Source organism: Rhincodon typus, chromosome 38 (assembly GCF_021869965.1).
Source record: "Rhincodon typus isolate 14 chromosome 38, sRhiTyp1.1, whole genome shotgun sequence".
NCBI lineage: Eukaryota > Metazoa > Chordata > Chondrichthyes > Orectolobiformes > Rhincodontidae > Rhincodon > Rhincodon typus.
The window spans coordinates 7127821-7144501 of NC_063369.1; the positions used below are offsets into that span (position 1 = coordinate 7127821).

Below are 16681 nucleotides of genomic sequence, written 5' to 3' on the forward strand. Positions count from 1 at the left end.
ACATCGGGGAAACCAAGCGGAGACTCGGGGACCGCTTTGCAGAACACTTACGCTCGGTTCGCAACAAACAACTGCACCTCCCAGTCGCGAACCATTTCAACTCCCCCTCCCATTCCTCAGACGACATGTCCATCCTGGGCCTCCTGCAGTGCCACAACGATGCCACCCGAAGGTTGCAGGAACAGCAACTCATATTCCGCTTGGGAACCCTGCAGCCCAATGGTATCAATGTGGATTTCACAAGTTTCAAAATCTCCCCTCCCCCTACCGCATCCCAAAACCAGTCCAGCTCGTCCCTGCCTCCCTAACCTGTTCTTCCTCCCACCTATCCCCTCCTCCCACCTCAAGCCGCACCTCCATCTCCTACCGCCCAACCTCATCCCACCCCCTTGACCTGTCCATCCTCCCTGGACTGACCTATCCCCTTCCTAACTCCCTACCTACATTCACCTTTACTGGCTCCATCCCCACCTCTTCGACCTGTTTGTTTCCTCTCCACCTATCCTCTCCTCTATCCCTCTTCTATCCGCCTCCCACTCTCTCCCTATTTATTTAAAAACCCCCTTCCCCTCCCCCTTTTCTGATGAAGGGTCTAGGCCCGAAACGTCAGCCTCTCTGCTCCTATGATGCTGCTTGGCCTGCTGTGTTCATCCAGCCCTGCACCTTGTTGTCTCCTACTTTATCAGTTTGTATGTAGCAGTAAATACAGACTGAGTGGGTAGTGCTAGGGTGCTGGGTGGATTGTAGTCCAGGACAATCACAATCAGAAAGAACATTGAGCACAAAGCCATGGAGAGTTGGGTAAATGGGTGGAAATTGTGGGATTTCACAACTTCACTGTGATTCTGAAATGATGCCACTCTGTCTCTGTGAAGCTCGCTCTGATCGATACCACCATGTCAATTCTTACGATGAGGATGACACCAATGAAGACGAACCAGTGGAAATTCGACAGTTTTCCTCCTGCTCGCCTCGCTTTATTAAGGTACTTTGGACAATGTGAGTCTCTTTTCCCCTTCCCTGTGACTTTTTCCATCTATTTTGTACAGGGACCCCTGCGGAAAAATTACAAGGCCAAATAGTAATAGGTCTGGTCAGCACCTTTAAAGGCTTTCTCCTGAAACTGCCCCGACTCATTGAGTTTCATCATTCACTCACTAATATCTCTTTGAGGTGAGGAGGTAATTTGACACAGAGCTTATTTTAATGGAGGTGGTGGGGTGTGGGGTGCGGGAGCGGTGCTCAGACCTTTATGGGACACGGTTCTGGCTGACTAGGAAACACTCCTGCTGTTAACACTTGCCTTAGGTGTATCATGAGGATTTTACAGATTGACAATTAACCTGTTATGTATGTACCCTCCACGGCCATCAAGCCCTGGTTTTAGACTTGAACACAGAGTTTCTGGTCCAGAGGCGTGGATTGCTACCCAATGCCCCACAAGACCTCTCCTTGATTTTAATGAGGGTTCAACCTCGGGACACATGGCAATCTGCAATTTTCCAACCCTGGGTGACAAGCGACTGGCAAACTACATAAACCAAGAGCTCACTGGGCGTCCTGTAGAAAGAAATAGACACACAATGCCTAAAAATTTAAGATAACATTAATTCTGTAACATGAATTTTCCAGTGACTTTCTTCCCAAATGTGTACGTCTGAGTAATATTTTGAACAAAAAGTGCACCCTTTTAAAAATCTCAGAGGGATCAGTGGTATTATTATGTGCATGCTGCATTAGAAAGAAGGACTTAACAGGTTGAGTCTACCATTATTCCGTCCTTCATAGCTTACTATATGGTTTGTATTTTACTTCGTGGAGTTTTTGAGGATGTGCAGTGACACCTACAGGTCTCCAATATTACTACAGGATAAAGTGGAGGGGAAATCATTCCAGCTCTGGCTGACTCTCGCACGTAAAATGCGGGAATATAGAAACAGTATTCCTTCAGACAGCTCCATGCTAGCACGGTCGGAAATTCTGCATCAGCCACCTCCATAAACTTCAAACTCCTCTGAAATTCTGAAATCCATTCTTTGTTGATTTATTCCCTCCTATTACTGTAATGTCCTGCAGCGCCACAACCCCGAGATATCACTGTTCCTCCAGTTTGGCATCTTGTGCATCTCCAACTTCGATGGTTTTGCCCTTAGCAGGGGCATGCCTTCAGTGGGATCTTTAACCCTGGAACTCACCTCCTCCTTAAAAATACTTTTTAAAATTCACTTTCTTCACTCAAGTTTAATATCTAATATCTAATATCTCCTCTGTGCAAAACATTCCCACAGAAGCAATTAGGAATATCTTGTTATATTAAAGATTCGTGGTCTTGTTTGTTGTAATATTTAAGACCATTAAAGTCAACAGTTAGAAAAATCAGAGGCCAAGAAGGTACAATCTCAAGCAGAAGCCTTTAGAGGCCTGAGCCTATGCTTCAGCGTAAATCTCCCCTTGGGAGAAAGGCTTGCATTTACATAGAACCTTCACAACCTCAGTGCCACTTTACAGCCAATGAAGTTTCTTCTGAAGTGTAGTTACTTCTATAATGTTGGAGTTGCAGAAGCCAAGTTGTACACAGCAAGAAAAATTGAAATTGCTGGAAAAGCTCAGCAGGTCTGGCATCATCTGTGGAGAGAAATCAGATTTAACGTTTCGGGTCGAGTGACTTTTCCTCAGAAGGGTCTGTTCTAAGGAAGGGTCATTTGACCTAAAATGTTAACTGTAATTTCTTTCCATAGAAAAGAAATTAGAGTTAACGTTTTAGGTCAAATGACCCTTCCTTAGAACAGACCCTTCTGAGGAAAAGTCACTCGACCCGAAACGTTAAATCTGATTTCTCTCCACAGATGCTGCCAGACCTGCTGAGCTTTTCCAGCAATTTCAATTTTTGTTATCAATTTACAGCATCTGCAGTTCTTTCGGTTTTTATTTTGTACGAAGCAAGCTTCCACAAACAGCTTTGTGACAATGACCTGTTTTAGCAATGTTGATTCTAAAAGCTTGAGAAATTCCTTTCTCCCCATCCGGTCCTCCTGCCTGTGGATCTTGGGGTATAGTTGACTGGATGCCTCGGGCCCTCCTGTACCTCACCGTTCTGCCTGTGCAGCCAGAGGCAGTGAGTGGTGCTTGCGCTAATGTTGGGTTGCGATGTGTGCAGGTTTACAGCAGCATGGAACGCCTTACGCAGCATGAGGAGCAGAAAGCCCCAGTGGTCACTCGACGCAACCTAAACAAACACAAGGAGGAAAAGAGTGAGAAGATGGAGGGGCTGAGCTCCATCAGCACCCGGGACAAGAGTTGGAGGACAAGCTCTCCAGAAATGTAAGTACGGCAGTTGCTCTGGAGTTTCCTCTCCTCTTAAACCTCAGGAATACTGGCCTATACACTGTGCTCCTTGTGTTAAAATTCTTATCTTCAAATTCAAATCCCTCGCTGTCTCTATAACCTCATCCTGTCCTGCAACCCTCCAAGACTTTTAACATCCTCCAAATTCAAGCTTTTGTACATTTCCCACTTCCGTCACATATGACAGGCAGATATCTCTCAGCACCAGGCTCTGGGGTTTCTTCCCCAGATCTCTCTACCCATCTCTCCTCCTTTAAGGTGCTGCTGCCTTGATCAAGAATTTGGCTAATTGGGCCTAATGACTTCTCCTGTGGTTGGGTGTCCATTGAGAGGCTGCCTGACCTACTGAGTCAACTTTTTGGTTTAAGGTGGTTGAATTGGGATAATGTCTGGGATGACTATGTGGAAGGACAGGGAGGGGGTTGTGATACTGCCTTAGTGTGCTGAGGTCTACTTTTTCTCTGATGCCCCCCTCACCCCTCCTCCCACCCCCAACCTTTTCTCTGATCTGTGCTGTTTTCAGGAAGCGCCTCTCTGCGTCTGAGTCTTCTTATGGCGAAAGTGACTCCAGTCCCCCTCTCACCGTACGCCGCAGGTTCTCCGCGCTTATGGACACTCACAAGTTTGCCACACCCCTTGAGGACGACATGGAGGTGACTCACAGACACCAGGGGGTACAGACAGTGACGCCAGTCCAGGATCAGTCAAGCCAGTTGGAGCCACGGCAGAAAGATGTGGAAGGACAGAGTGCCAATGTTGCAGGAAATGCCAGCAGTAGTCCGACGTTCCCAGGTGAGGGAGCACTGCTCTGTACTGGATTGTCAGTGTGATGGTTGATGCTAATCTGCTAGTATTCTCTACATGGTTTGAAAAGTTGGTGCGTAGAATTACATACAATGTACAGCATGGAAACTGGCCATTTGGCCCATGTTGGTCTTTATATTCCTCACGAGAGTCCTCTCTTCCATCACCATCCACTCCTATCAGTATCCCTTTCACCCTTGTGTGTTTATTTATCTATGTGTTATGCTCATTCAGAGAGCCCAAGTGGCCACAATAGGTATACTTTTACCTGCATGTTGTTGCTTTGAGCTATGGAGAGTGATGGCAGAGGTTCCAATGTTCTTTCCATTACATGGTAGACCAGGAATCTCTCCTGCTCTTACAGCCTGTCATCAGTGTGTGTTGGAAGAATTTACAGATTGACACACAACCTGTTTCATGGCTTTATAAACACATTTTCCTTGACCACTTAATCCCAGTGGGACTCAACCCTGGAACTTCTGGCTTAGAGGCAGGGACCCTGAGTCAGGTGACTATGCAATGAGACCTCCTCCTGTATTTATCCAGCTTCCTCTTAAATGCAACAAAGCTATTTACCACAACTACTGTTTGAGGTAGTCAAGTCCCCATTCTTACCATTCCTGGATTTTCCTCCCGAATTCCCATATGGATTTGTTTTCTTATATTAAGGGCAATGAACTTTTTAACTCCCTATTCCTCTCAAGTGGAAACATCTTCTCTACGTCTACTTTACTAAATCTTATTGATGGTTTAAAGATCTCTATCTTTCGGGCGGTACAGTGGCTCAATGGCTAGCACAGTGGCCTCACCGTGTCAGGGACCTGGGTTTGATTCCACCTTCAGGCAACTGTCTGTGTGCAAAAGATCAGACTGCTTATTTCAGCTAATCCCCAGCCCCCCACCCACCCTCCATGCCAGGTCTTGGATACAGCAGTGCACTCTCCCTTAAAATCTTTCTTGCCTTCCTCATGACATTTATTTCCTTCCTTCGCTAGAGGAGATGGAGCAAGAACATCATCGAATCTAGTTCAGCTGACTATCTACAGCCTGACACTAAATCAAGAATTTGGCATCCCAGCCATATCTTCAGCCAAGATCATAGTGAAGGGTGGGGTAGGCTTGATGGGTCGAACGGCCTACGCTTGCTCTTATTTTCTATGTCTCCAAGCCAAGGTCAGAAAAACCAGGTCAATCCTATCAATGCTGCTGATCTGTATCAATGAAGGTTGACACTGACAGTGGTCAGTCAAGGACTCTTGTAGGAAACAGGAACATTATGATGTCAATTAATCCTTAAGTGCCTTCTCGCTAAATGTTCTCAGTTTTATTTCAGCTGGCAGGCCAGTGAAGTTAAGTGAGTCGCTGTGCACTGTTTCGAAGGAAACGGATTCCTCGTCCACAAAGGCAACAAGTGACCTGGCAGTCCGCAGAGCACGACACCAGCAACTGTCTGGGGACTCAGCTGAGAAGCGCACCTCTCGGCCCGTCAACAAAGTCATCAAATCCGCTTCGGCCACTGCGCTCTCGGTCATGATCCCTGCAGGTATGGTGTGGGGACATAGCGGCACATTGGTAATATCGCTGGGCAAGTAATCTCAAGGACCAGGTTAACTGCCGTTGGGGTCATAGGTTGAAATCCCACCTTGGCAGCTGGTAGAACTTGAGTTCAATTCATTAATTTGATTTCTGGAATGGTGACCATGAAATTGGTGTTTAAAAACCCATCTGGTTCACTTTAAGAAAGGAAATCTGCCATGCTTATCTGGTCTGGCTCACATGTGATTCCAGACACACAGCAATGTTGTTGACACTTAACAGCCCTCTGAAATGGCTAAGCCAGCTACTCAGTTGTAGAATTTAGGGGATGGGCAACAAATCTGATGTCCGTATCCCCTGAAGAAGTTTGGGAAGAAAAAAGCTAAGCATTACCCCACTATGACACAAGGTCTATGAAGTCTTCACAATGTATTAAGAATCTTTCTAAGCCTGGGCAAACTTTCTGGGTTATATAAGGGCTATCATGAGATGGGATAAGTCGCTGTTTCAGATTTCATGTGCTTTAAATAGTTGGATACCAATCAGAAAGTGCTTAATTCATTATTTAAACTTTAGTTTAATGCTGTGACTTTTCCTGAGAAATTTATATAGAATAATATTAGGTCAAATATGAAACTTACTCCTGTGTTTCCTGAAAATCTGGTGAGGTTAAATTATCCACAAGGATGTAGCTAATCTGTGCATTGCAAAGGCATTACAATTGAAGTTCCTGCCTTTGGGTTAACAACAGGGTGAGTTCCCTCCTACAGCTTGCCATTGACCGACCTCTGATATGAGTATAAAGTGGATTTTGGAGCACTTAGGTGTGATGGCTTCCACAGTTGAATAGCCTGCCAACTGTTCAGACTTACAGAAATGTCAAATGTGGTGGCATCAGAAAACAGTGGAGTGGTTCCCTCGTCCATTTTCCAGTTTTCAGCTTCTGCATTAACTTTCCTGTGATGTGCCTTGTGGGTGTTTCGTTAAGCGAAGTGTTATAAATGCACGTTGTTGCTGTTGAAATCAGGCCTGGTTAATCCAGCCTGCCGTTTGGCTCACATTTGTGAGGGTATTCCAGAGACATGCCCACTATTAGCACAGCTGGTTTATGCCCATCAGTCAATCTAACTCTGCCTCTCCTTTGTGTCTCCAGTAGAGCAACACAGCAGTTCACCTCTTGCCAGCCCTATGTCACCACGATCACTGTCATCTAATCCTTCATCGCGGGACTCCTCACCAAGCCGTGACTTCTCACCAGCAGTGACGAGTCTCAGGTCCCCGATCACCATCCATCGCTCAGGAAAGAAGTATGGCTTCACGCTTCGTGCCATCCGTGTTTACATGGGAGACAGTGATGTGTACAGTGTCCAACACATGGTCTGGGTAAGTCCCATTGGGCAGGCTAAGAGACACCAGCGTTTGCCATCACCAGTCCATTCCAGTTGCAGGGATTAGTTGAGGCAAGATAATTTCAAGAGGAAACTGATCAGGTGGTATATTTCACTCGGAGGATTTGAATTGCTGCAGCTACCTGTACTTTTACAGACCTATTACAGCCTGGATCTATGGATAGTGATGGTAGATAGGTTCTAGGAATCTCTTCCACTCTTACCACCTGCCATTAGTGTATGTTGGAAGGATTTGCAGCTTAGTACGCAGCCTGTTTGGCTCATTACAAATGCAGCTTCCTTGGTTCTAAAGGCCTGAAGTGGGACTTGCATCTGGAGTTTCTGGCTCAGAGGCATGGATGCTACCCACAGCACTACAAGCCTATGGTTAACTGGATAAGCAGGTGAGAGAAAAAGGGATAGAAAGACTTGCTGAAAGGTTGAAATGAGGTGGATGAAATGGGAAGGACTCGGTTCGAATGCAGTTCCCATTTTCAACTTCAGAACTGCAGGGCTGTGATGAAGGGCAGGACAATGGAACTAATTGAACAATGAATCCCACTCACCCATTCATTAAACACCCTCAAAAACTGAAACAGAAAAGCAAAGCAGTTCAATGAGTTGCTGTGTACTGTCTGTGAGTGGTGTGAAATTTTAACCATCCCTTCTCCACGTTGCAGCATGTAGAAGATGGAGGACCTTCCCATGAAGCTGGACTTTGTGCAGGTGACCTTATTACTCACGTCAATGGGGAACCTGTCCATGGACTCGTCCACACCGAAGTTGTGGAACTTATTCTGAAGGTAAGTTGCTGTGACAATACACAACAGTTAATATCTATGTAACTTTGTCAGGATCATTCTAATCACAAGAAAAGATTGAGCAGGTTGGGCCTATATTCCTTGGAGTTTAGAAGAATGCAAGGTGGCCTTACTGAAATGGATTCTGAGGGGACAAATAGGGTTTTCATGGGAGATTTTGATAGGACAATTCTGGTGGGTAAATATTGAGACGATGCTTCCTCTCATTATGGAATCTTGAACTAGGGCACCGTCAGCAAACGATGGATTTCCCAGATAAGATGGGGTTGAAGAGGACGTTTATCTCTCTACATGTCAGTTTTAATGTTTGGAATTCTCCCACTTAACAATTCAAAGTTGAGTTAGACAGATTTGTGATTGACAAGGGAGCCGAGGGTTATGGGAGGTGTGTGTCTGTGTGTTTGTGTGTGTGAGTGTGTGTTTCACGCAGAAACCATTATTTGGTCACTCAGAGTCATAGACTCATGGAGGTGTACAGCACGGAAACAGACCCTTCAGTCCAATTGTCCATGCTGATCAGATATCCTAGATAAATCCGGTCCCATTTGCCAGCATTTGGCCCATATCCCTTTAAACCCTTCCTATTCATATACTCATCCAGTGGCTTTTAAATGTTGTAATTGTACCAGCCTCCACCACTTCCTCTGGCAGCTCATTCCATATATGCACCACCCTCTGCATGAAAAAGTTGCCCCTTAGGTCCCTTTTAAATCTTTCCCTTTTCACCTTATGCCTTTGCCTCTAGTTTTGGACTCTCCACCCTGGGGAAAAGACCTTGTCTATTTACTCTATCCAGACCCTGCACGATTTTATAAACTCTCCATTTGGTCTATTAATCTGTTTTAACAGGAGTGTTGGAAAGGTTCAGTAGGGTAGATGTCATGTTTCCACTTGTGAGAGGAGACCAAAACTTGAGGTCTTAAATAGAGAGAGAAACAAAAAAGCTTGCATTAATATAACAACCTCAGGAAATCCCAAAGCAATTTACAGTCAATGAAGTACTTTTGAAATATAAACAGCAATGTTATATTGGCCAGGTAACCAGCTTTCTCGATGTAGATTGAGGGATAAAAATCATCTGGGACACAAGAAGTTACTCCCTGCTCTTCTTCAGAAAAGTGCCATGCGATCTTTTATATCCTCTTTATAGATGTTTACTGCACAGAAGAAGGCCATGCAGCATATTATGTCCATGCCAGTCAGCAGACACCCTGCAGGGATCTACGGATATGTGCATCAAGGTCCCTCTGACCTTCTGAGTATTGTCCAGGGTCCTGCTATTCAGAGTGTAATCCCTTGCCATGTTAGCCCTCCCAAATGTATTGCCTGACATTTTTCTGTGTTGAATTCCATTTGCCACTGCACTGCCCAGCTGACCAGTGGTTGATATCCTCATGCAGTTTACACTATTCTCTGTGTCATTCATGAGCCTATTGATCAGACCCATTACATTTAAGTCCAAATCATTAATGCACACCACAAATAACAAGGGCCACAGTTCTGAGTCCTGACAAACCCACTGAAACAGATACCGTTACAGAAACATCCCTCTACTCCCTGCTTCTCAGTAATTTTTTTGAATGATTATGCCACAATTCCTTGGATCCCATGAGTTCTTAATTTCTTGAAGTCTGACATATCAAAAGCCTTGCTGAAGTCCATATAGATCCCATCAAATGCATTATCCTCATCACAACTCCTCGTTATTTACTTAAAAAATGTAATCAAATTTATCCAACATGACTTTCCCTTAACAAATCCATGCTGACTATCCTGGATTAATCCATGTCTTACCAAATATAGATATATGCTGTCCCTCAGAAATCTTTCTAATAACTTCCCCACCACCATAGAGTCAGGGTTTCCTGTTCTCTATGATATATTCAGGGACTGCTGTTCTCTATGATATAGACAGGGACTGCCATTCTCTATGAGAAAGACAGGGACTGCTGTTTTCTATGATACACATAGCGACGCCATTCACTGGAATATAGACAGAGGCTGCTATTCTCGACAAAATAGACAGTGACTGTTGTTCTGTATGATATATATGACTGTATCTGCACTTCTCCATGGTATAGGCAGGAACTATTGTTCTCTGTGATATAGACAAGGACTCCTGTTGTCTATAATATAGTCGGGGACTGCTTTTCTCTATAATGTAGGCAGGAACTGATGTTTAAGTGAAAGATAGTGAAGGATGGAGAAGGAATAAAAGGACATATTGATGAATTAGGATGGACTTGTGTGGCGCACAGGCAGGTTTGGTCCAAAGGGCCAGTTTCTATTCTGTACATTCTATGTAACATACATATCTGTTTTACAGTTAGTTCTCATAGAATCCCCACAGTGCAGATACAGGCCATTCAGCTGATCAAGTCTGCACCAACCCTTCGAAAAGCATATCATCCTGTTACCCCATATTTACCTTGGCTAACCCACCTAGCCTCCTTATCCCTGGACACTACAAGCAATTTACCATGGCCAGTCCGTCTAACCTGCACATTTTTGGACTGTGGGAGGAAACCGGAGCACCCGGAGGAAACCCACGCAGACACAGGGAGAATGTGCAAACTCCACACAGACAGTCACCAAAAGCTGGAATTGAACCTCACTCCCTGGCGTTGTGAGGCAGCAGGATTAACCACTGTGCCATCATGCCACTTCAATCCCTTTGCTGCATTCAATTCATGGATGTCAGAGTTATCCAGTAGATTCCTCTTGGGTTTCAATGCATTCCAATTTGATGGGGAAAACCTTCTTCTGTCTTAACAGCTGGGGTCTCTGTGTGAGATGAATCCTAATCATAATATGTATAGTCGTATAGCTTTTGGCCCTTCTAGGGTTGGACAACCTCACTCAAGGTTGCATTCAAGTAAAGGGAAGAGTTAATGGAGTAAGATCTTCATTTAAAATTTTCATCTGTGTTTTCAAATCCATCCACTTTCACTATCTCTGTAACCTCCCCCAACCCTACAACCCTCATAGATTTTAGCTGCTTTACCATTGATAACTGTATCTTCAGTTGCTTGGGATTCTAGCTGCAGAATTCTCTTTCGAAATCTTTTCACCCATCAACCTTTCTTTTCTCCTTTCAGAATCTCCTTAAAATCTGACACAATGTTAGGTGTCCTTAACTGCCCTAATAACTCCTTACATGGCTCAGTATCAAATTTTACTTGGTACTGCTCTTTCTGAAATGTCTTGGAAAGTTTTAGCGTGTTAAGGACACAAGTTAAAGATTTAGGTTTAGATTTAGTTTTAATTGTCATGTGCACTCAAGGACAGCAATACAGTGAAAGTGTCTAATGTTGCCACACACAGTGTCTTCTTAGGTAAGAAGGTACCGAGGTACAAAAAAACTCAGGTATAATCAGTAGTAAAAGAAACAAAGTTAAAAAGTCAAGCATTACAGACCTTTATAGAATAAGTAGAAAAATAACGTAATAGTTAACATTAAAGTCCTTCTTAATATAAACAGCAAAAAAGAAAGTTCAAAAGTTAAAAGTTCAACAGTCTTTGAGTGCTTGCTGGGTCCACAATCTCCTCCATTTAAAGACAGGTTGCTTTAAGTAAATATGCAGAATGTAAGACCTTGCTCTAAAAAATTAGGTTAATTTTTACTGAGTTTATCACGCTGCAAAGCCAAGCGAACTTTAGTCCAGGCTGCTGTCTTGGGCCCTGAATCTGTTCCAATGTCTTTGAGTGATACGCATGCCTTCATAGGCATGCTGCAAATTATAGGATGTGGGCTTACATCCTTGATTTCCCACACGCTGAGTTTTCTGATCTCTGCCATGTGAAAGGGAGTGAGTCTCAGCGTTGCCCTGGAAAGCCCCATTAAGGACACTTACATTGGCAGTGGTCTGGATAATTTCATATTAAACATGAAGGTTACAAGTTAGTTAGACAGAGTACATTACTAGTCCGTTTTATTTCAATTTACACATCACAAAATGGCATGGATTAATTCTTCCCCATGTATGTCTTTAAATCAATCTGTTTAGGGATGTTATTACACACCTCTGGAGCAGGTAGGACTTGAACCCAGGTCTCCTGGCCTAGAATTAGGGACACTACCACTGCACAGCAAGAGCTGCACCCAGTCAAATGTTCACCCAATTATACCTTAGTTAACATAATATGTTGCTTACTTTGGCACAGTGGCACAGTGATTAGCGCTGTTGCTTCACAGGGACCTGGGTTCAATTCCACCCTTGGGTTACTGTCCATGTGAAGTTTGCAAATACTCCCTGTGCGGTTTTCTTCCGGATACTCCAGTTTCCTCCCACAGTCCAATGATGTGCAGGGTAGGTGGATTGGCCATGCTAAATTGCCCATAGTGTCCAGGGATATGTAGGGTAAGTGGATTAGCCATGGGAAATACAGGGTTACAGGGATAGGGTAGAGGGACTGGGTCTGGGTGTGATGCTGTTCAGAGGGTCGGTGTGGATTCGATGGGTCTAATGGCCTGTTTCCACATAGTAGGGATTCAATGATTCTATTTGGGCTCAGGTAACTCTGCCACACTGTACTGGATGATACCATTTCACTGGGTTGGGAAAACTATCATAGTCTTGCCCGACTGGCCAGCTGTCAATTTTGCCTTTGAAACCAAACATGTGTTCCCCCCTTCTCCAATCCTATTGAAAAACTTCAGAACACGGGGGAGGGGATGTGGAATTTCAACTTTTTTCTTTGTTTCTTCTTTGTCCAACTGCTAACAATAAGTTTGAAGAGTTGTCTAAGAGATTTAGCACTGAAGCATCAGTTCTCGCTTTGAATTTGCCCTGTTCTCGTTTCAGAGTGGAAGCAAAGTGACTGTAACCACAACACCATTTGAGAACACTTCCATCAAGATTGGTCCAGCCCGGAGATCCAGCTACAAAGCCAAAATGGCAAGGAGGAATAAGAAAAGCACAGGAAAGGAAGGACAGGAGGGGTAAGGATGCAAATTGGTTTTGGAACGTTCGATTCCTGTCCATCACACACATTAGGACAGTCTTAAGAGTGTACCTCAATACTAATGCACTTAGAGTGAAATAAATTGAGAATTTCAGTTGCTTTTCTTTAAGATGAGAAGGAATGTACAAAACAGTTTTCATTTTGAGAGCATTTAAAACCCATTGCTGTTTTGTCCATTAATCGAAGAGGACACTAGCTGACTTTCCATGTTTTTGAAGTGTTATTACATTATTCTTGATCAAATCAGAACCTGAAATTCAATAAAGGGGAAAACTTCCATTACAGTAGCACCCTATGACATTATAAATATTTCAAAGTGCTTCACAAATAATGAATTAACCTGATAAGCAGTAATGCTGAGTTGCATTTCCTTAAACAATTTACTCTCATTCTTTGTGATGTGCTCTCAAAGGGTCAAAGTGTAAGGAGCAGAATGATGAATATGCTGCCTACCCCTCGTAATCCTGCTTTTACCTGTTGTCACTGTTGACTGCTGCACACTGCAATTTTGTGGGAGGGTTATTTGTGGGATTAATGGCACACCAACTAATTTTGGATGATTCAAACTCTCTTTCTTTCTCCCCCCTCTACTCCAGTGGTAAGAAGCGAAGCTCTTTGTTTCGAAAGATAACCAAACAGTCTAACCTGCTGCACACAAGCCGCAGTCTCTCGTCCTTGAACCGTTCACTGTCATCCAGCGACAGTTTACCTGGCTCGCCCACACATAGTCTCTCCGCTCGCTCGCCTACGCAGAGCTACAGACCAACGCCAGACTCTGGCTATTTAGGTATTTACTGCTCGATATAGCTGATTCTGCTCAAGTGGGTGATGGTGCAATGAAATTTCTTTCTCTCTAAGTTGAGAAAAGAAGCTACACAACTATTTTCCATTTTTGCACGGTTTTTAGAACCCACAGCTTAAGGTCTTGTGTATTGAAGAGGTCTTTCGCTGGTTTTCTGTGGCATTCCTCATTAGGAGTCTGATTATCTGGTGGGGAGTTGGGGGAAACTGAAAATCCGCTGCCATTCCCCCTGTAACCCTTACAATCTAAATATATTGTGGGAACTGCAACAGGCTATTCGGCCCAACTGGTCTATACTGGGGTTTATGCTCCATATGAGCCACCCCCTACCATTTTATCTCACCCTCTCATTTCTTTTTTTATTTATTTTCTCGCTAATGCATTAATGTACTTTTTCCTTAAGCTGTGGTAAGAATCAATTCATTTCAAATGTGCGCGTCCATATTCAGAGTTTAATACATTTTCTTGTCTTCCCTACAGGTGGAGGGGGAAACTCGTCTCAGAGTAGCTCCCCAGGCTCGAGTGTACCAAATTCCCCGGCCACCCCGCACCACATCCGGCCCAGCAGCCTTCACGGCTTGTCCCCAAAGCTCCAACGCCAATACAGATCAGCACGGTGCAAGTCAGCTGGGAACATCCCGCTGTCCCCTCTCGCTCACACTCCGTCACCTACCCACCCGTCCCCTCAACACCCTTCATTTCCGCTGCCCGCCCACACGGTCGGCAGCTCCAACACCACCCAGACCTTCCACATCAAGTTACACTCGTCGCCCCCGGTGGTGAGACCGCGGCCAAAGAGTGCGGAGCCCCCCAGGTCCCCTCTCCTCAAGAGAGTGCAGTCAGCGGAGAAGCTGTCCATCCCGCTCTCTTCTGAGAAGAAGCTCGCAATCCGAAAGCACAGCCTCGAGGCCTCCCACTCTGAGTTCCGGAAGGAAGGCCTGCATTCTGATACCAGTCTGCAGAGTCTGATGGAATCAGAGGGAGAAGTCCTGGGATCAAAGAGTGACAGCAGTGAGGTGGGGCCTTTCCGACAGATGGCTGTAAGGAAGCTGGGCAGACAGGAGTCTCCACTGATTGATAGAGACATATTCTCGACAATCAGGCAGGAAAGGGGGGAAGGACTTGACCCAGTGCAGGAACTAGAGGTTAAAATCAATGATCATGATGAGATTCCAGTCGGAGGGGTCAATGTGGATCATGAAGGTGTAACAAGAACCTGTTCCACATTTAACTGTCAGAGTGGCTCCAGTGTTATTAAGGACATGACCAAACATTTGGCTGAAGTGCAGGGAAGTAGTGGTTCTTCTTCTTCATCACTAAAGGAAACCAGTGGAAAGACTGCAGCTTCAAAGGCCCAGATTTCTGATCCATCTTCTGACACAGGAGCAGCCAAAAAGTCAGATCAAAACTTAGATAAGGACGCACCATTTGGTACCATGAGAGGAAAGAATGGTGCCTCTTCTCCCTCTGCTTCAACAACACGCATGGACAAGTGTTCTGGATTATCACAAATCTCCAGACCTGACACTTTGCCAACGCCTTCCGAATTGAAAATGTCTCCAGCACCAGTACAGACCAGCCTTAATGTCAATGTTACACAGCCAGTCCAAATAAACTGCATCTCAGAACCTCCAGAGAAAAATCACTCCAAGGAACCCAGGAAGACACGGTCCATTGATCCCGCGAACAGGAGACACCAAGGAGTGCAAACCGAACCATTAGGACCTGGCTCCCAGAACCAGGATGGTGCCTGCAAACTAATGCCAGACTACAACACCTTGACGTTGCCAACTCAGAGGTCAGAGCCAAAAGATGTATCTCCAGCAGCCAGTTCCCAGCCAGGCTATGAGGAGAAGGGCAAAGCAGTGGAAATTCCTGCCAAGCTGGAGGCTGCAAAGCCTCTTTTTGATGGAAAAGATGCCCACAAGAAGAGCATGGCTTGTGAGACCAAAGATAACATTGAACAGCCATGCAAGATTGAGGAGAAGAAAGTCTGCAGTGATGAGATTTTGCTTCAGGAAAGCCTCCTGAAACCAGCCAAAAGACCCGATGCTATAGATAAAAGTGCCCCAGTTAATTGTTACAAAGAAGCGTGTGAGGCATCTGTAGAGAGTAAAGGGGCTCCGGAGACTAAAATAAAGAAGCCACCCACCCCTACACCATGCGGAGCTGGGCAAGGATCCTCAGCGGTGGTGTCGTCGTGCTCAGACAAACAGGGTTTTGTCAACCATTTGGCCTCTGTGGCAAAGAGTGTACTTGGGCCCGTGAAGATGGCCATCCCTGCGGTGCCAGCAGCAGCAGAAAGACGGAAGGCAGGGGACAATGCAAAGACACTTGCTGAGCAACAAGGGAACTCCACAGCCCTGTTAGGAGCAGTCACTAAGCCAGTATCCATGGCAACCTCACAAGACATAGGCAGTGTGGCTGTTCATGAAAAGAAAGAGATAACCCGTCAGACACTTTAGCAAGGGCTCAGTGTCGAAAGACCTGCAAGTGAAAGGGCGAGCGAAGCGAATTATAAATCAGACTGTTCGTGACGCAAGAATCAAACCATGCAACTGAGGAAAAAAAAAAACTAAAATCTCAGATTCTGATTGCCAAGGTGCTTGTTAAGTTGCAAACAAAATTACAGAGGTTTAGATATTTCAAAAGAATGTGAAAAGTTTAAAAATTATAGTGTTTCAGCATCATGTGATTGCATGTTTATGTATAAAATATACTGGCTAAGTGCATACTGCTTCTACATGTGGTCATGTTACATAGTTAAATATTCTGAAGTGCTCTTGTAAAAAGGTTAGTAAATTATTGAAGTTATGTAAGTTGGCTGCAGATTAGCATTAACCCTTATCAACACCTTGCAATCTTAGAAAATGTTCTGAATTATTTCAGAATTGGCGCTGCACGTGTTATTATAGGGACCCATGCATCTGTTACTGGCTGTAGTGTAGGAAAGTTAATGCGCTTTAAACAGTTCTTGCCCTCCATTCCAGCGTGGAATGTTTGTGTCCACACACTGTAGC

General features: G+C 44.7%; 1 protein-coding gene across 1 annotated transcript in view; it reads left to right on the forward strand.

Moving 5' to 3' along the window:
• Nucleotides 1–16126, forward strand: part of LOC109935584 (microtubule-associated serine/threonine-protein kinase 1-like) — a 340839-nt gene extending 324713 nt beyond the window's left edge. Inside the window, exons 13-21 of the mRNA XM_048617807.1 lie at nucleotides 876–985; nucleotides 3158–3321; nucleotides 3869–4137; nucleotides 5483–5692; nucleotides 6839–7068; nucleotides 7754–7876; nucleotides 12700–12836; nucleotides 13456–13646; nucleotides 14142–16126. Coding sequence (XP_048473764.1) covers nucleotides 876–985; nucleotides 3158–3321; nucleotides 3869–4137; nucleotides 5483–5692; nucleotides 6839–7068; nucleotides 7754–7876; nucleotides 12700–12836; nucleotides 13456–13646; nucleotides 14142–16126 — 3419 coding nt within the window. The remainder of the gene's footprint in view (nucleotides 1–875; nucleotides 986–3157; nucleotides 3322–3868; nucleotides 4138–5482; nucleotides 5693–6838; nucleotides 7069–7753; nucleotides 7877–12699; nucleotides 12837–13455; nucleotides 13647–14141) is intronic.
• The last annotated feature ends 555 nt before the right edge of the window (nucleotides 16127–16681 follow it).